Raw genomic sequence first — 21,276 nt, 5'->3', positions numbered from 1 at the left:
GGAAAAAAGATAGCATTCTCATATACGTATATATACATTGCGCATAGGGAAAAACGAATAGGATCAGCATTCAGACCACGCTTCCATGGAAGTGCGAACGCACAACGCATTTATCAAAATAGTTCGTTGTATATTCAGTAACAGCCGGGGGGGTCTTTGCTGACGCGTAAATATATATGCTAATGAATACCATGCAAATAACCGTTCCCTACTTTCCCTCAACTTCTCTCTCTCTCTCTCTCTCTCTCGGACGCGCCATTAACACAGTTTTTACAAGCATTTGGTTTTCAGATCTTATACGCGGCATACCTACCCGTTGTTACGCCCCCGTTGTACTAAGCGAGGCGCGAACGAGTTTGTACGTCACGATTTTTTCGTGAAATTTAAATGTCGCGATGAAACACGAGGCTCTTTCCCGCCTCGTTTACGTCCGCCACGCGCGAGTTTTGCACGGTGCGTTCCGAGTACGCTATTCAAAAATTGCTTTACACGGTTTTCCATAACACAATTCACACCGCGGAACAGAAGGGAAACGTTTTGTTTCTGAGTGAGTTAATATCCTGCGCTACACAGCAATTGCATGCATCAGCTAAGTATATTATTTATTTCATCCAGGGAGATATTTTTATGATAAAACACACGTCATGCCACGTATTCCTTCCTTCTAAAAGAGTTATGAAAATCCTTCTTTTATTTTGCTACGAACTATAATGAATTATAGTCATATAATATACACTGTTTTATATATATATATATATATATATATATATATATATGTATATTAAAGAATAAAATTTAAACTAATTTCTTTAAGCTAAATAACATTTTGTTATTCTCAACTTCCATGTGTGTTAAAATGTATTATTTTAATACAAAACATGTGATTAAAAAAACAATCAGATCTAATAAACTTATTTCAATGACTGAATTGCTCAATTTCAAAATAAACAACCTTCATATTAATGTACTTATACTTAGTAAATATTGAACTACATTTACAATTATAATAACTTTTACATTGGATAGAGTCTAGTTAATTGAAATTTTAGTTGAAAATGAACAAACCAGAATTTTCTGATTGAATCCATTATAATTCTGCTTGAAATAATTTTGATTGATATAATCAGAATTTTTATTTGCTCACTTTACAGAAACTTTCTCAATATATCATTGAATTACATTAAAATATGGTACATATTGATACGAAAGTTTCAAATAATCAGTTAGTTCGCGATTTAAATATTTATAGGTCACATCAAGAGATCGATGTTTCCATTCGTTCTAGTTACGGGTTTATTATCGAAGTTTGTTAAGCCTCCTGCTCCGGTTTTCATCGATATGACGAACTTTATCACAATTATTCGATCTTCTCGCGTCTGCGGAAATCATTAAAACACAGTCTAAAGCCGATTCGATCCCGGCATTTTTCAAACACTCTAGCCGTCGATTAATTGTTTTTATCGAAGAGATCCATCCCGTAGAGGCTAATCCACCCTTGATTAATCCCGCTGCCGTTCCGAGCAACGTGCTGCTTCTTATCGGCGGAAATCTGACGGCGAAGGAAGAAACGACTCTGCTCGGTTGAACGGCAGAAAAAGAAAATCGGGCTAAGATGGAGCGGTGGAGCAAGGATGAGGACAAAAAATTTCCGGCAATTATTCCTGGCGCCTGTTAGCCTATAATTAGGTCGGTTAACAAGGATGGAGACGAAGCGTCGCCGGTTAACTTATTTTTTTTTCTTTTGGCAATTGCCTTCCCTCATTAGGAGTTATTAGGATAGGGTGAATAATTAAAACAGGTATTTAAGGACTACAACTATAATGGAGAGGGAGGGAGGGAGGGAGGGAGGGAGGAAGAGCAAGTCCGTGCTAAAGGGTCGGAAAATACCGCTCAAGCGAAAATCCGGCACGCTGGTTGTTCGAGCTCGAGGATCGAGGGGCGAATGCGGCTGAGGCAAGAAGAGAAGGGAGGAGGACCGGGCTACCTTGGCTTCCACACTTAATCACTTTTGCTAATTGCAGAATGATTGCTCCGCGCTTGAAGTTTCAATAATGGGGTTGTTACACCTCCGCCAGGACCTCCCTTCGTAGTCCAGGTTATATACCGGGGCCAGGGGGGGGGGGTGCCTGTGACTGTACGTATCCCCTTCATCTTCCTTCCGCCACCTGGAGTTCCGCCTCGCCGTCGTCGAGCTCGCCTCAGGTTCCACGTGATGAATGCTATAATAGCCTACCTGCCTTCGGGTGATAAGAAAGTAATCATTCCATCTGCCCACCGTTATTTCATTATCTCTTCCCTGTGCTTACCCCGAGAACGACCATCCCTATTTGTTGCACCGACATCAACGAGCTGCTTCTTAATAACGGTCGAGGAGGTAATTATGCAATTATGCGCAAGTAAAACTCAATGAATTAGCAACGAGAAGATGAAGCTGCGGTGTCTACGGTTTAGCGAATTTGGATGCATTTCCGTAATAACGACCGAGACTCATGGCGCGACATTCTAATCTTATTTCGTGATGATCGAATTATCGCGATATATCATTCTCTCATGCAATTGCTTTTATGGAAAGATATTATAAGTCTTACGAAGAAATGATTGAAAATAATTAGGTAACCGTTCGCGTCTAACATTTTATATTATTCTTTCTAATAGTATTTTCACTAATGATATTTTTTCACAAGGATGACACAATAAAAAAAAATGGAATTTTTGAATTATTATTACTAAATCAAATTTTTTTAATATAAATTATCGCATTTTGCGTTTATCGTATTCTGCTGAGTAAAATCTAATTTGTTCGAATAATCCATAGAAAGTAATATTTAATAATAATCTCGATTGAATTATTTTATATAATACATTATATTTGCTTCTCCTAACTATTTGTGCAGAGAACTGTACATTACTACGATTAATATATACTATCATATCAAATATGTCATTCGCAACGGATCGATTTGAAACGTATCGGAGTGACAGTTGTCTCTCTTCCCTTCAATTCGAGAACTTATCCATCATCATATGAAGTTATAACCGAAAAAGAAAATAATTATATCAAAAGTTTCTCTCGTCGTAAAAACTCGCCGTAAATTATAAGAAGAACTGAACCCTATATGGTCTATATAAGCTTTACGATTTTTTTCTAATTAAGTAATAAACTGATGTAATCGAGTTAGACAGACAACTTGTACGACTTACTAATGTTGTTAAATTTACCGTGTAATTATTCACAAACAGCGAGTAGATCAATATTGTATACTAGGCCATATAGAATCCTGTTATCTTAATTATATCAAGAACTTCTCTAGAGCTCTTTGTAAAATTAACTGACTCGTATTCTTGTCCCGTCATTATGTATGTGAGTGAAACATTTAATAAACTTTAGCTGGATCTGTTAGCGTTACGATAGAATGTGCGTGATCGATCCTAATTGGATCCCGTGGCTTTAAATTGGTCTGTTCTCGGACCGATACAACGTAGCGAACTATGTCCGCGAAGAACAATGGGCTTAATTTAATAGAATACGGTCCGATGTGGTTTAGGTCCGATCGTCCACTGGTGCGAATCGATTTAAACGGCACCCATGTAACTATAATCCAATAGTAGATTACACGTCCGGTACATACATACGATGCTTTCCGCGAGCTAATAATTCACTGTCACGCGTAATGTATTTCGTGCCGAACAAAGTGCACACAATAAAATTAATATAGTAATATATCTCACGGTAGTGTTTTGCAGAAGTAATTCATTCTCAGAACAGTTTCTCCCTTATGCTTGATTTCGCTCCTGGGGACGTAGCGTGTTTATCGCAACGATAAATATTATACACGACTCCGTTAAAGAGGCGATATTTCGTTAATAAGTTCACGACTTAATGAACTGAAAAATGTAACGATACTGTGCGATGTAAAACGGCTATGAATATCATAAACGACCGACTTGTGGAACATTTTTATTTTTTTCATGGCATGTATTTGTTACGGAGCGCAGATTACGTATATGAACGTTTTATGTCCTTCGAGCACGCTAGTATCTGAATAGCGATACGGAATCTAAATTGCAACAAAATACTTCAGGCATCTCTCCGCAATTGCGTGCCCGCACGCACGTAGTCAGGCGTGTGTTTGAGGCTCTTGATCTGATTAAATCATGAATCCGTGTAATGCTGATAAGCAGATACGCATAAAGTAAGGTTGGGTTACCAGACGTCTCTGTTTTCCGGGGACAGTTCTGGGATTTTTATGTGCTACTGATATTAATTTAAGGAATGGCATTGAAAACATTTTTAACATTAAAATCCGGTTTACTTAGTGTTTACTAGCAGTTTGTTAACACTATAGAAGTACATTGTTTATTTACTAAAAGAATCAAGCAAATAAATTATTATGAAAATAAAGAAGAACCAAATATTTCATTAGTATAAAGGATAAAATTATTGAAAAGTTAAAAAATTTCAGAATTTTTCATGTGAGAAATATAATATTAATCTAAAGAATAGAAATGAAAATAATAATCGCTTAATACTTTTAGTATTAAGCAGATTTTTTAAATCTTTTTTATCTATCTTTTATTCTTATATTAGACTGCACCAGAATTTTTTTTCTCACTTTGGTCAAATATTAAATACATATCTATTCCACTTTAAGTTCCAAAAGTATACTAGGGGTGCGTTCGCCATTTAATGTTCGCAACGCATTTTAATTCGACTGTGGAAAACAAATCTCTTTATTTAAAAAAAAAAAAGAAAGTAAGATCTGTCTTTATTTAATGGCCTGACTTCTATAAAAAAAAAATGTGATAATCTTAACATAAAATGTATCTCGTGGTCGTGCAGTATGCGTGCGCGCATTCAGTAACAAAGAAATATGGCGAAGATCGCGGAAGGGTGCGGAAATCGGGCGTTACCACAATGCGAGAATGTCGCGCGACGAATAGACCGGAATGAAAAGAGAAAGCGTGCATTTACACATACCCCGCGTGCGTCATTTAATAAACTCTCGTGTGGCCAACGCGATGGCGTGCCATTTCCTCCGACATAAATTCCGCAGTAAGGAAAAGCAAAAACGCGATAGAATGTGTGTCGCGGGATTACGAATAATAACAGCCTTCTCTCGCGTTAAGAAACCAAGTCCGCGGCCTTCTTTAAGCCGCGCGCGTTCTCGCTTTACGTGCGAGGAAAGTTGTAAAAAGAGCGTGCCGGGGAATGTGTAACAACTTGTTCAGAAAATAAATCAAAAAATAATATCCCTCTGCGTCATATCAACCCATTTTTCACGCCGCCGCAACCGATTGAGATTTATGGTTCGAGAGTTTAGTGATTTTACATTGAAATCATAAGCGGAAGTAACACTTGGGGTTAGGTGATGCTCTTTCAACAGACGTCAAAATTAATTTACATATATATATCTCTCCATCTCTTTTTTATTATAATAGCTATGCATTTTATATCGCTTCTGTTAAATTTATAATGCCAAATATTATAATATTATACAATTTGAGTTATTTTTAATCATTTCTGTCGGTCACCACTGCTCCTATTCAAATATATCGTTAATTTATTAGGTGTTGGAATTAATTCGTAGCGTTTTTTAATGAAAGAATGTTATTTATTTCACATGAGCATTAAAAAATACATTAATGAAAGTACTTCCCATCACTTGTAAAACGCTACGAATTAATTCCAACACCTAATAATAAAAATAATGAAGTTAAACAATTTAACTCTTTTGTCAATAGGTACTCGTATCTAATTTTAAACAGTAAAAATTTTTATATTTTTGCATGAATTTTGTTTACGGTTCGAAAACTCCATTCTTCGAACAACAAAGAACTTTGCAGAACTGTACAAATTTTATCTCGTTTTCATTTTTATATATTTTTTTTTTGAGAATTTTGTGAAACACGATACTAGTGAGAAGAGATGAAAAATTATGTATTGATAGAAGAGTTAACTATAAAAATGTATTAACTTTTAAAGGATGGGAAAAAACCAATAAACTGAGAAAAAAAAGAATAAAATTTAATAAATATTTATTTAAATGTATTAACTTAACATTTACTTACGGTAAATAAATATTTATTAAGTAAAAAAATGATATTTAAATCGAATTAATAATTTTTATACCAAATAAATATATGTTTACATTTAATATGTTCTGCTAGTAGTGTTCTGCATTCAAACAAATATTTATTAAAATTTACTTCAAAATAACGCAGAAACAGTACCATATTTTGAGGCAAGAGAAATACAATGAAATAATGAATTATAATAAATCTTATTCAAGGAAAAGTTTTCAAATTTTGAGAGATCTCCGCCTTTTCAAAGTTAAATTTTGTTTACTTATTTACAAATTTAGCTTATTATTTTGTAAACGTATACTTTAATATGTACATTGTTTATTTTGAAATTAAGCAATTCAATTATCATAGGAACGGATTGATTAACATTTTGATAGATGTAACAAAATGTTATTTAACACGGAAGATTGGCTGCCATTGCTATTATATTTTGATGTCTAACAATGTAAAAAAAGAAAAAACTTTATCTAACATATAACGCTTTATAGCTCTTTAATAAATGAGTTCCGTTCAATAAAGTGAATCGCACACGCACGTCAAGTATAGAGAGAAGCTCACGTAACGACCAAGGATAAAAAAGTGCGCGTTCTAGCGCGAAAAAGCTAATTATAACGAGGTTAATTGCACCGCTATTACGACACTAAAGTGTCGACGTGTTGTTACTGTCACACATGAGTATGCGTGCATGCGTGCGTGTGTTTGTGCGCAAACCTATCCACAGTATTCCATAGGGTCGTCCGCTATCGAAACGATACGCACGTTTATCGAGGCCGTAAGTTTTGATTATGCTCGCGTGCCGGCATGTCATTACGTGTCATCCCTTGTACCCCGCTCGGAGGATTCTCAATGTTAATATACGAGCTTGAAACGCATTCGCGTTTGCACATCTATTTCGCTGAGCGCATACATGGGGTAGTTTAAAATGCTCGGGTTTATTTGTGTAATATTGATCTTATCTAGTATGTTACTGTCTATCTATAATTGTTTATATATACAACGGCACCGAGAAAATTATGGTGTAATTATGACGCGGTGAATTTGATAATTACATTGAGAAAAATTTCTGGTTGAAAATGAACGTACTGGAAGAGTCTGATCATAAATCAGAATTTTGATTACCTCAACTAGAATTATAATATAGATTCAACCAGAAAATTTTGATTTGTCCATTTTCAATCAGAATGCCAATTAATGTAACAATATTCTTTCCAGTGTGTGATAATGATAAAAAAGTTCGATAAGAGAGATTTTCTACTGACAAATAAAACCAAGCAAACGAGCTTTTTGTGCAATTAAGTTGATAATATTTTAGTCCTCTGTTTGTAATTATATTTTTACTCCTTTCGTCTATAATTTGGATCTTTTTTATTCTGCCCAAGTTTTCTTTACTGTTCTAGGTTTCAAAAAATGAGGAAAAATTCAAGATTATTTTTCAGTATCTGTATTATTTACAAACAGTTTTTTAAATATTAAAATCTTTATTTAATAAAAATTGAATTTGAGGAAAAATTAAAAAGAGATAAAAATTTGTTTAAAAATGTATATCTTAATAATAAAGAAACTGATTTCTTCTTTATTTCGAAGAAATTTAAGTAAAATTTCACTAGTATCAAAAAAGACTTAAATTGAAGAATTTAAATGTTTCACATATTTAGTGTATTCACTGCAGAATTAATGGAAGTGGTAGTAGTTATTAATTTTATCAATATGAGGAATATTATGCCATATTTACTTCCAATATTACAATTATTTTAATTAATTACAATTCAACACGAACCATTTGTGTTTTCTTTTTATGAATGAATTAATTATGGCTAATTAAACACAATAAAAATCTACATTTTTAGGACATTCTGTGTATAACGATGTTTCTCGAATGATATCAATATGTGTGAGTTTCTCATTTACCATTATATTACTAAATTCCCGTCAGCATACCCGATGTATTGCTTATATGAGTTATATTAATAATGTATTGTTTACCTTTAACGTGTTGCACATAAATCGCTGTTTCATCAGAATTGTTAATTGACCGTGATTTTGTAAACAAATAATTATTTAAAAAATCAAAATTTCGCTTACGTCAAAAACATTTCAGGAAAGTATATTATTCCTTAGAAGAATGAATGGATTAAAAGCGTGACTTGTTATTAGGTGTTGGAATTAATTCGTAGCGTTTTTAATGAAAGAATGTTATTTATTTCACATGAGCATTAAAAAATACATTAATGAAAGTACTTCCCATCACTTGTAAAACGCTACGAATTAATTCCAACACCTAATATTTTTTCGATTTCAGTGAATGAAGTGATAAATTGGATACAAATCTAAATAAATACATATAAATATGAATGAGAATAGACTTAACATTGATTTTTGTGTATAGTTATATTTAATACATCACGGATTTATTTGTAAATATTGAATGTAATTCGAGAAATACAGGGACACAATGCAGTTCGTGCCTTTTCGCTCAGATTCGCGACCGTGGATTCGTTAAGCTGCTTTCTCGGGATATCGATCCTCGCGGGTGACGTGAAGAAAGTTAAATTTCTCAGAGGAGTGCCGGGGAAAACGCGAACGTCGGTCGGTCCCTAAGACGGAAGTATCGGAAGAGAGTTGCGTTGGTCCCTGGCGTATGAAGCTGGCGAAACGAGTTCAAAATCCCTTCTGCTGTGCGAAACTTGACGCGGGCTGGACAAGAAACGGACCGGCGCGACCAGCCGGAAAAGTTGAAATTATAAAAATTTCAGATTTCCGAGCGGTTGACACGTGACACGACGATTCATACTCAAACAGAGAAAATAAGAATCTCTCTTGGGAATTTACGCGACCGAGTTTCTCTCATACTTTCCAGTTGCCCGGAGATACGATACAAGTATAAAATTTCGAGATAAAATAACGCATATTCAGCATGTTTTTCGACAACGTTTTAACAAAAAGAACGTTTTTTTTTAATAATAACGTTCTTTTTGTTAAAAAAAATTGTTAAAAATATTGGATAACAACTATCTAATTATTATATAAATGGAACCTTTTCATGAAAGGAATAGTTTTGTTGAAGTAAAAAATTTAACTAACAATAAATCTGTATTTAGCTTCATTTTTAGATACTTTAAAATTGTTTTTTCTATATTCTTTTTTTTCTATTAGAATTTCTCAAATTCATTATAAGCTTGTCTTTTATTTTTCTTAATTTTTTATTGTTTTTAGTCTTTTTTTTTGCCATATTGACATATGATATTTTTTGCAGGACCTTCGTTTTGGGGTTTGATAAATCCGCAGTGGTCTCTTTGCACCAAAGGAAGGCGGCAAAGTCCCATCAACATCGAGCCGGACAAGTTGCTTTTCGATCGTCACTTGAGACCGGTGCACGTCGACAAACACAGGGTAATCTATTTAATCTTTCAGTCCACAAAATTGCAAAGTGATTTGCGAGTAGAATTCTCACAGGTCTCCGGACACGTAAGCGTCTAGTAAAGTCAGAATTTCGTGGAAAAAGTTACAATTTAAAACTTGATGTGTTACAGAGAGATTTAGTAAATTTTATTGAGAGAATGCCAGATTATTGTATCAATATTTAATTAACGACGCATAAAATTAATTATACAAAGTATTTCGCCGTAAAATATGCTCTAAATTCGCAGAACGTCACGCGCACCTATCGAATTAAATTTCAATTGCAGATGTTTCAAATTTACTGTAGATATTTTCACATTATATATTACATAATTTTATCAATTTCCGATAAATAAAGATTTAACACGACGACGTCGGATATCCTGTGTCATCATTTCGCGTTCGAATATGATCTCGAGACAAAAGTAACGAAGAAGTAAAATGCCGAAGTTCAGTCTTGTCCCGTGTGCACGTCCACTTCAAATGAAGACGAAAGAGTCGTCTGATGGACGCTCGTTAGTCAAGCGAAGTACATACTGGGTATCCCTCGGCGGGATGATTAAATTGCTTGGGTTTTTGCGTTTGGCGGACAGGTAATGAGAGATACCTCTCATTGATATTAATGATTTCCAAACGTGGTCACTCATTATGACTCATGACACATTGTTTACAACGGATACGTTTAAATATGTTGACTATCGCATGTAATTACGCGTCACTCACTATTATGCGTATTGCAATCGAGTTACTTTGCTCGCAAGATCGATATGTGTGTATATACACACACACACACACACACACACACACACACACACACACACACACACACACACACACACACACACACACACACACACACACACACACACACACACATATATATATAAATAGCCACGTTTTATAATTAAAACAAGTCAGAATAAAATTATAACAGTATATGATAATTATTTTAATTATTTGAAGCCTGGTGCACATTATCTCGAATAAAATGAAGTATAAATGGCATCGCAGCTAGAAAAATAAATGCAGTACACGTTAATGAAATTTCATAATTACACAATGTAACTCGATTCACGTACTGAATAAATATATGATTCTGTTTAACGTTAAATATAACAGCAATTTTCATTTTACATAATTGTATAGCTTTTATTATAATATGTATGCTAAAATTTTATATTTACCGGAATTCTTATTTTGCAAAATGGAAGAAAACTATTACATTATATGACAATTTCCGCATTGTGAAATAGATACAAATATAAAATTATATCTTTTTACTTTTATAAAAGATAAAGTTATATGTAGCGATTGACTTAACATCGAAGCGTCATATAAAATTTGCACCAAGTTATTAAGCCGATATTTTAATCAAAATTAATATCGGTATTAAATTAAACTTAAAACGCTAGAAATGATTCATTTGCTTCGAAACACCTTGCGAAAAGTAAGGATAAAATCGGGTTGGTTACTGTAAAAGTATTCCCAGAGCTGTCACGTGATAGTAATGGATTTGGAATTCACCGGCGAGAGCTGCTCCACTTTCTCGCTGTCCATTTTTCACTGGCCGAGTTCGTTGATTCGATAATAAAGCCATTAATTACGAGGCCACCTATTTAACGCTGATTTCCGCTCCATCAGTGAGGATGCCTCCAAGAGCCACGGGGAACGTTAATTTACCATTAAGGAAACATTTATTCATCATACCACTCGTCTGCAGCTCGAAGCTGCTCGGCTCGGGATTTGATGATAGTAACTTTTAATAATTTTTCAGCGGATGGAGACATCCAGACATGAAAATTTTAGAAAATCATACGAAAAAATCGCGTAATTGAAGAAAACATCTATTATTTTTTTTTATTAGAGATAATATATTATATTTCTTACGTACATATTTGTTATTTTGAATTTTCGCCTATTTGCATGTACTACAAGTGACTCATGCATGTAGTATGAGCGCATTGAAGAATATATTGAGGGCTCGAAAACCGTTTATAAATGCATGAACGGAAAGTCTCTGTGAACTTTCGATATAGAAGAAGTATGAACTTTCGATGTAGAATGGAAGAACTTGTAACGCGCGCGTTGCTCGATTTACATCTCCATTTATATTCTCATTCATATCTTTTCGGAATACAACTCTATAATTCGAATTTTACCAAGAGGAATAAAAAAGAGTAGTGAAAATTATACATGCGAGTATATTGTGGGATTTCGACAGAAGAGAAAAATGAAACACATATTACTTGCTTAAAATATCACACTCTATTATTCACGTATAAAAATAACGTGCGCTATTTTTTTAATACATATTTTTCAAATGGCTTTTCTGGCTTGCTTTATAAAATTATATGTATTTTGTATGAAAAAATATCTCGATAAAACAAATTTTTTTTTTACAAAATCTAACAATGTTCTGTTGTTTCTTTATCATGGCTTTCATTTCTATCAATTTACATCACTTTCGTTCAATATATCGTTTTATTTACTGAGCTAAGTTTGGTATTTGTGTCAATAATTACATGATACCATAATTACAGTTGTGACATTAACAATAATTATCTATATTTATAATTCTGTTTAAAAAATATAGTTGGCACCGAAGACGATTCTAAATTATCGTTATTTATAGTTAAATTGTGTTAAATGCAACTATTTTAATAACAATAACCATAATTTGTACAGTCATTTTCGTTACCTATATACATATTTCGTTAGAACAATAAATATTATTATTATTACTAACATTATAGAGTATTATAATAATTATAATTATGATGAAATTACAGTCACAATTATTAACAAATTTTCCCTCAATGTTCAATTCTGTCGATCTGTATACTATAAACGTAACGTTTTCACCAAGATATTTCTATCGCGGCACCGAAGCGTTATATGGTCACCTCTTTCCTCTCATGTTCAATGTGCTCCCATCATTTTCCACGGGACATGCACCGCACACTGGCATGGGCCGCGGTCTCGGGGCGTTATTCCTCAGAAAAGCGAACATGAAAAATGCCCGACTACCGTGACAATGTCCTCTTTCGGATACGGCATTGGATACGGGTTTTCGCAGATGGATAAGAGTCCCGCCGCCGTATTTCGCCAGTCTCTCCATGCGAGACGCTGACCGAAAACTCCCGCGCGACGATATTGCCCGCGAAGGGATACAATAAATACGGCGCGATCGTGACAATAACTCTTTTGTACCAGATGCAAGCGACCAGAACTGGCTTGCGACGAAGGTATTATTGCGACGTCGGTGTCTCTCAATGTTGACTCCTTTTATCGCGTTTCGTTGCGTGAGGTATAAAAGAGCGTTCGTATCTTTTACAATCTTTATCGCTTCAATAAATGTCGCCTAAAATATAACAATAAATATCAAACGTTTCGCTTTGCGTGTAAACCGATACAGCAGGTTAATAGAAAATTTGCGGAAGATGAGTTCGATAGATATATATTATATATTTGTGAACCGATGAATTTCGCACAACTTTTCTACTTCCCTTTTTCTTGGCTTCGCTTTCACGTTATTCTATGCGTTTGTTTGATTCCTTCGCGATTTTACCAACGTCGTGGCTTCTCTTTTACATTATTCTATATATGCGTTTCGCTTATTTCTTCGACTTTATCAGTGCAGCGTCCTTATTTGTTCGTACTATGCGTTATTCAGCGCAACCAGCTATTTTGTCCACCCATCCTATTCTCGCGGAAGTCGTAGATGTGATACCTATTTCGCTTCCTGTTCCTGTTTCCTCTCGTTCACGGAAGAAAAGAGAAAGGGAGAAAAGTGCGCATTCTTCGACTTCGCCGAGCGCAGAGACCGAGACCACAAAGTGTCTTCCGCGGAAATGCACGTGAAAAGGTTTAAACGCGCTCTCGAGGTATCGTTCGCCCTGTCGTTCCCCGTTCTTGTCACCGTTATCGTTTCCTTCTCACCCTCACGCGATCTCGTTTCCATTGCTTCCTCTCGCTACGCCCTCATCGTAGAGTCAATCTTTTCCACGTCGCCGTCAGTAGCCGTGTTTCTCATGAGCTATGCGCGAGCTACATCGTCACCGGATGCATTCCACCGCGCTTTGAAACGAGCCACGAACGGGACTCTTCATTGTTTATCTACCCTCCAGCAAGCGGCTTCCTCCCTTCGTGTGCGCGCAATGAGAGAAGCGTTAAAGAGAGTTCTCTCAAGTATCCTCCTACCTCTTACCGCGCTGTTAACCGCGCCGACCCTCGCCTCTTTCATTGAAACAAGCGGCGTGAAACCGCCGAGAAATCACACGCGGCGGCAAACACATAGAGGGCGCAAAGTTTTTGAAAGTTTCACTTCAAGGCAGGAATCAGAAGGGTCGGAGAAAAAGGATTGAGTTAGCAGTGAGATAAAATGAAGAAATTAAAGTGAAAGAAGAAGCAAATATATATATTTTTTTATTTATATATATATTTTTATATGTACATATTTACACTCTTTGATTAAAAAAAGTTATACCTGCAGATATCTAAATTTTGCGATCGTTTTCTTGATAACAATGGTAGATACAGCTTCAACACATGGGATACTTATTTTCTCGTAAGTCTTGTCGGAAGGAATCGAAATAATGCTATAACATATGTATTTGTCATTGTTTCCGAGATAATGGTCTTTTTATCTAAACTTGTGCGTGTATAACTTTCTTTGTCAAAGATTGTATATAATTTTGAAGAATCTTTTTCTTGAAGAGAACACGAATCTTTTAGTTTCTGGCAAGGATGAGATTCGAGCTCGACCCTTGATTTGTAGGAAGCGTATGGTGAGGCGAGACGAAGCAGGGCTTCTCGTGCGACGGAAACCGCACTGTGACGTCACGACCTGGTCTCGCCTGGTCCCGCTATTTAAACGTGGTCTCGGGCCGTTTCATAGTCGACGCCAACCGACCAACCGACCGACCAACCCCCGTTGGTACGACGAAGTCGTGCGAAACCCGGGGAAGGGGACTTCGTGAATTTATACGCCGTTTAACCCGGTTAAAACTTTGGCACTTAAATTAAACAATAGAACGAACCGCTCGGGCACCTCCTGGAGTCGAACGTACGTCTTCGGCTCAGCGGAGCTCGTTCCAGCCGTTTCATCTCTCTTCCAGTCCTTCTCGCTTTCTCTCAGAGCCTGTTCGTATGGCCAGTTCGCCCGCGAAAACGTCTATAGATCGTTTCAAGTACGGTAGCACACGTAGATACGGTAGAGATACCATAATTTCGCTATAGAAACTTACGTTTCCGGTGAAACCTAATTCTCCTCGGTCAATTTCTATCCGGATCTTCTCGCTATTGTCCCATCTGCTGCAATTCGGTGATATAATGGAATGGATTTTGACGTTTAATTGTCAGTATTTTATTCCAAGATCATAAATTGTTAGATTTTTGTATAAATTGATGTAATAGATTAAAATACGAGAGAAAAGTCTTTGATATTTGTGACTACAATTGCATGATAAAATAATTATTAATTATAGTATTGAGAATATATTATAATTATTCTCAAATTTTTATTTATTATTTATATGTAGTAATGATAACTAAAAAAATATGTTAAGAAAAAACTGACGATTTTCAAGCAGTGTATGTGAAACTTATTAATAGCACATTATTTGCACGATTCAAACAATTATAAATCCATAATTATTCTAAAAATACCTATAAATTATAGTTAAATTATGGTAATTGCAACCATTTTTTTCTCTCAATGTAAAACAGTAAAAAGTCTTACACTGAAAAAAATTAGTTGAATTAACTTGAATTATACAATAATCAAACTATTTATTTATCATGTTAATTCAACCATGCTCTTTTCCCTTGTAATTATAATAATCAGATATTTGGATATTATTACATATGCATTAATCGAACTCTAACCGATATTATACCTAAAGGTTACCTACCAAAATATTTGATTTTAGTCATCAGAAATTCTGTTTGCTTATATCGAAGCTTAATCAAATATATCTTGTTAATTCAACCATGACTGTTTCTTCCATGATTATTTAAAGCACATATTAATCATAAATATTTTAGTAATTTATTTAACAACAATACAGTTAAATAATTGGCTCGCATTGTCTTACAAATTGAAGTTATAGTAAATTCTAATTATAATGAAAGAAATTTTAATGAATTATATCTAATGAATTATATCTAATGAATTATAAATAATTGTAATGAAGAAATTTTATAATAAATTTTAAAATAATCTAGCAAGTCACGAAAGTAATCTAAAAATTTTGTAAAGTAAAATTTAGTATATTCTGTATATCGGCGTTGTGTGTGTGTGTGTTGTGTGCTTGCCTGTAATTTTATTGCAACAAGTGATCGAGTAGATTTCGGTTGAAACGGCATCAGGCCTTTACGAGTTACTTCTATCTCTGGCGCACACTAAAGCACACTGCTAACGGCCCGTCGATACCATAGTACGTTTCTTCGCACGAACAATTCCCTCGTGAAACTAGCGAATTGTATGTGTATACCCCGGACTTGCTATAATCGAAGCTGTAACGAGCGCGTTCTCTTACGTCGCGCCGAAATTGCCAATTCCCGGACGTGTCTCTGTGGTCGGCGCAGCCATAATTGAAGCGGCACGTTTCGATAAACCCGATCATAGAACGGTGTAAGAAACTGTCGCGGCGCATGAAATGACCTTAACTGTTCTATAAACAGAGCGGATTGTTAGTTAACTGTGCGAGAAAGAGGCACGCGAGCGAGGCGAGCTTTTCGTATTCCGAGTACAGGGAAGGGAGGGAGGGGGATGAACGTACGTGAGTCGCGTGCGAGGCGATTCCGATGGTCGTTCGATTCGTGTTAATTACCGGACAATGTTGGACTCCGTAACCGGCTTTTGGAGGTCTTTCGTGGCATTTCCACTAATCCTTCGACTACCTTGATTTCCTTCGTTTCACGCGAAAGCTTAATTCTGCTGGTTGGTGTACACGGAAAGAATGATTTTGCTGAAATATCTAAAAATTTTGCTAAATACAAATCTGAAAATAATCTCTTGAATCAACAAAATAATTATGTGGAATGCTTCATCCTCGGCTACAACAACGGGTCATTTGATTTCGAAATGGAAATGTTAGATGATTGTACAATTCGTATTATGAAGTTATAATACGTTTGAATTGTATCCAGACAACACGCAATATTTAGAAGATGTTTTTACGATATCTTTTAGATATCTTTTAGACATAAATGTCAACCAAAAGATGTCTTTATGACATCTTTTAGTCATGGGTAGATAAAGACTTTTCAACCTTCTTCTGTCAATCACCGGGAGGAGATTTACTTGCATTCTGTACTTCAAGCTTTTTTACGACGCTTTTTTTAGAGCTTACGTAGAGAAAAATGTTCCGGTTAACGGAAAGAACCAATCACCGTCTGACCAAACATTGTTCGTTTCTACTGCGGCCTTCGATCACGAATAAAGATCGTAATGGGAAAGCTCGAGGAGCCAAATATAACGCCTGTCAGCTTTCGTACATTATGCAACTAAATCCATTTTTCATAGTTCCCGAATTCCTGGAGCGTAATCGCGAAATTGCAGTCCGTATGGAAAACGGATTTAGCGAGTTTCGGCAATCTCGTAAACACTCCACAGGAACCAGACTTTACATCAAGAGTCTAGCGTGCTCTTAACTAAGCACTCTCCTCCTCTCCTTTCAACCCTTTCCTGCGAAACTCGATTATTCTCATGACTTCTCCCAACCGGCATTCCCATTACCTGAAAAAGGAAGTTGTCGGTAGAGTCGGTATTAATCGTGAAACATCGCCGCGCCGCGAAGTCGATGAACTTTAAGAAGATTTGGCCCCACGCGCTTCTTATATCTCGACGTCTCCCTCCTACTTTCCCGTCGACCGCCATTACCCAACATCGCTCGTGAATTCTGCAGCTCCTGTGGGAACAAAATGGGAGTGGATTCTACGGCAGCCAGCCAGAATGCGCAATGACGATTGTTCGGTCCGAGGCGAACGACTTTGCGAAACGACCGACGAGAGGGGTAGCTTCACAAGACGGGGGCGTAAGGATGGAAGATGATCCACTCCCGACCGAACTTTGAGTTTCGTTGAAAGAAGGGCGGCTTTTGTGTGCCCATTCGAAATCGTGCGGAAGTACCGTGTTCCGCTGTGAGTCTTCCTTCCGGTCTCTCACTGAGTCTCCTTCCATTGATCCAAGTTCGGAGACGGTGGTACCAGAGAAAAAGGAACTCGAGCGAACGAAAAAGACGAGGGGGACGGACGAATAATTCTTGGCGACTGGAGGGTGGAAATCTATCGCGAAATAATGAGTTATGCATCATTGACTCTCCTCTACGCGTCGGGGAAAAGCCGTCGCGCCGCCTGTTCACGTTCATTTCTCTCTGTCATTGTAAGGAGAGCCGCCACTCTCCCATATCTTAATGAATTCGGGAGGAAACAACGATGAGAAAGTGAGAGTAACGATCGATGTGGGATTAATTAAATTTAGAAAGAATTATGCGTTCATTGAAATTTGCGATACAAAATTATTGTAACTTGTACACTGTAAAAAAAAGTTACATGTAAAATTACAACAATTTTCCATCTAATATAAAGTATATATTTACAGATACAACAGTACTAATCTTTTTTAAAGGCACAATTTTATATATTTATGAATTATATCACTTTTACGTATTTATTTAATTTATATCCCTTTTTTATAATATAATTTACCTCGTACCTAAATGATTTGTCATTTTATTAAATTTGTTCTAAAAAGTAATAGAAGATTAAAAAATATTTTTACATGTAACGAAATATTGGCTTCAGTTTCTGTAGGAGTCATCTTTTATTGAGCACAAGATATCTTAGAAAGATTCTATATTAATGTAGTAAGTTTTGCGAGAAAGAGAGGGAGAGAGAAAGAATCGTTGTGCGCAGAAGACGAGAAGGATCGGAGTAGAGAAAGGAGGTCAAAGGAGCCAAAAATCTATTGCAAAATAATAAGTTATCTCCCGACGACTTTTGCCGACGTGTCTTCCGCGGGTGGCTTCTCCCCGAGGTTACCTCATTATTTCTAACTGATGACGCCATAATTCAGGTTCTCGGCGACGTACAAGAAAATGGACTTCTCCGGCCTCGTCTTGCACTTTGCCGGAGCTCCTGTGCGACATGGCACCGTGTCTGGTTTTGCTATTCCATCCAATTAAATGCCTAATCAATTATCCCGCGGACGACGAGTTGCCGCCCTTTCTTGTAGACATCTTTGCAACCGCGCTCTTATGCAACTCATTACGATAAGGCATGCGAATCTCTCATTGTTTGCAATTCTCGTTCTAAAGTGCATTGAATTAGTGTTAAAAATTCTTTACATTATCACCAACAAAAGTTTGATAAAAAAACTTATTTGAAAAATGAATTTATACCAAAACTATGTAGTCTATGATATATTACCTTATAATTTGTAAATTTGTTATAATTTGTAAATGATTTGTTGTTTTTTAAAAATATTATTAAACTTAAAAATTTTTTTATTTAATTTTTTCCAAATAATATTTATAACAATTTAAACATTTATTGTCACTTTATTATTACTCAAGAGGATTCGAATTAATTTTGTGCATGTATAACGAACTTTCTTTTCATTTGCCGTATCAATCAATTAATGCAATTAGACTGCTGTCTGAATGAATCTATTTAATTGCATTCTGCTGACCAAGTTTGTTATTGATACTAACAAACTACAATCAATTTTGCTTTCAGATTTCCGGACACTTACATAATACTGGGCAATTCCTGGTATTCAGAGCAGACAGGGAAGCGAAGATACGAGTCAATATAACGGGTGGCCCTCTCGCCTATCACTATCAGTTTGAAGAAATATATATTCACTACGGAATGGACGATGGTCATGGTTCCGAGCATCGTATTAACAACTATGCTTTTCCCGCTGAAGTGAGTAAAATAAACATATCAGAAACATTCTGGCTACGTAGCATATTTTAATTGTACTTGAATTAGTAACAGTCAATTAATATCGCAATATTGTTATGCCCAATAAAATCGTAAACAAAATCTATATTTTAATGAAAAGTAATCGCATAATTAAATATGCTGATTAATTTTAACAGAAAAATTGTACATTTTTATTTGAAAAGAATGATGACAAATTTCGCCTATTTTTTGGACCTCGAATTTTAAACTTTTTTTTATGGCAAATAATACGATTAGATGAAACATTAATTCCAGTAAAATTTCAAGGTGAGCATAGGTTGTTCCGGAGATACAAGAGGATGAAAGCATCCCGATCTGTGAGACGAAAGGGGACTCACATTAAAAAAAGCACCCCGATCTGTGAGAGGCGGTGTCAAGTGTCACTTTAACTCCATCTATCTCGGGGAATTTTCATGCTAGACGAAAACTAAGGTCATATTTGAATCTAACGTAAAAAAATCCATAAGAAACGATATGTTTCACTTCGTTAAATATATATTTTATTCCTTGGTATGGAAAAGTTTCGTGTACTTTCATGGGTTATGAGAAACCATCACTTTCATCCCTTCATATTTCCCATGCTCATCTTCAAATTTTTCTAGAATTAATGTTACATCATATAGTACTATTTAGCATAAAAAAAAGTTTGAAATTCGAGGTCCAAAAAATGGGCGAGGACGAAAAAACAGGTCTTTTTGTTAAATCATTCTTTTGTTAAATTTTTGAATTCATAAATATAAAATTAAATAACTTTTTGTAGCAATCCCATAGATCCATTATATTTTTTAGAAAGCTGAATATACGCAGGTTATTCCTGACGTTAATCCTTAATGAGAAAGGGATTAACGAAGCTAATAAGTGAAAGAAAAATTATTTTTGCTAGATAATTGAATCGCAGATTTGCGATGCCTTTAAAAGTGCTTACATTTTAACAGATAGATGCATTTTAACAGATAGATGCAATTCACAGAGAATCCATTTCAGGAATCAGTTCGAATGTTAATTATAAATCGATGCATTAATACCCGCATCGCTCATAATAAATTCTTTTTTCCTTTTGGAGAAGCCATTATAGTAGAGTTGTGTGAGGCAGTAATCGAAATTCATTTCAAAATTGATACGTAAAATGCGTTTTAAATAATCGTTACATCGAAACAGCTGATTGCTAATTTGTGCTTTGAAATGATTCACATTCAATTGATTTTGAAATCAGTGTCCTTATTCAATTTGCAATAATGAAAAATTTGATATCGTAGTTAATATAAATATCCGCTTTTAGCACATTAATTATTGAAAAACAATTGATTCTCCAAAGTTAATGTGCGCTTTCCAATTTAATAAATTTTTCAAGTTTTCGCAAGTTAAATTTTATCGCCTAAAGTTCATACTTTCTTCGAAGTTCTGTATCTCATCTAGCAAGAACGTTCATTTAAGAAGTAATTGGTAGAATATCATTAAAGATGTTAGAAGAATATATTGAATTTCATAAGAAATAAGTATACTTTGCGACGAAGTTGTAAAGCAGAAACATTTTTAAGATTTGAGAGACGTTCATAAGTTCGCGCAGTTATCTACGTTATTAATTAATTATATAGTTTATCCTACGGCAGTATACAAGTAAAACGATACTTACAACTGCAATCCCGGGGTTTTCAGTTTCGGTAACCACAAACGCGCGGTACAGACAATCATGAAATTCTAATCATGCCATTATCCTAGCAATCGCTTTACAAAGCGACAAATAATTAGAATTATCATGTAATTTGCAGTTTGCCAATTAATTATAACCGCAATGCAGTCGGCGACCGCGTCTGTGACACG

The 21,276-nt window shown here is 35.4% G+C and overlaps 1 protein-coding gene across 2 annotated transcripts in view; it reads left to right on the top strand.

Annotated features, from left to right (window-relative positions):
- The window catches only part of CARPA (Carbonic anhydrase-related protein A), a 168,401-nt gene that overhangs the window by 101,688 nt on the left and 45,437 nt on the right, over positions 1–21,276 (top strand). For both annotated transcript variants that reach the window (XM_011066277.2, XM_011066279.2), the window contains exons 3-4: positions 9,338–9,474; positions 19,225–19,416. In XM_011066277.2, coding sequence (XP_011064579.1) covers positions 9,338–9,474; positions 19,225–19,416 — 329 coding nt within the window. The remainder of the gene's footprint in view (positions 1–9,337; positions 9,475–19,224; positions 19,417–21,276) is intronic.

This window comes from Acromyrmex echinatior, chromosome 14 (assembly GCF_024713525.1).
Source record: "Acromyrmex echinatior isolate Ae372 chromosome 14, ASM2471352v2, whole genome shotgun sequence".
NCBI classification, from domain to species: Eukaryota; Metazoa; Arthropoda; class Insecta; order Hymenoptera; family Formicidae; genus Acromyrmex; species Acromyrmex echinatior.
The sequence above is the reverse complement of the archived record's forward strand: the minus strand, read 5'-3'. Positions and strand labels throughout refer to the sequence as shown.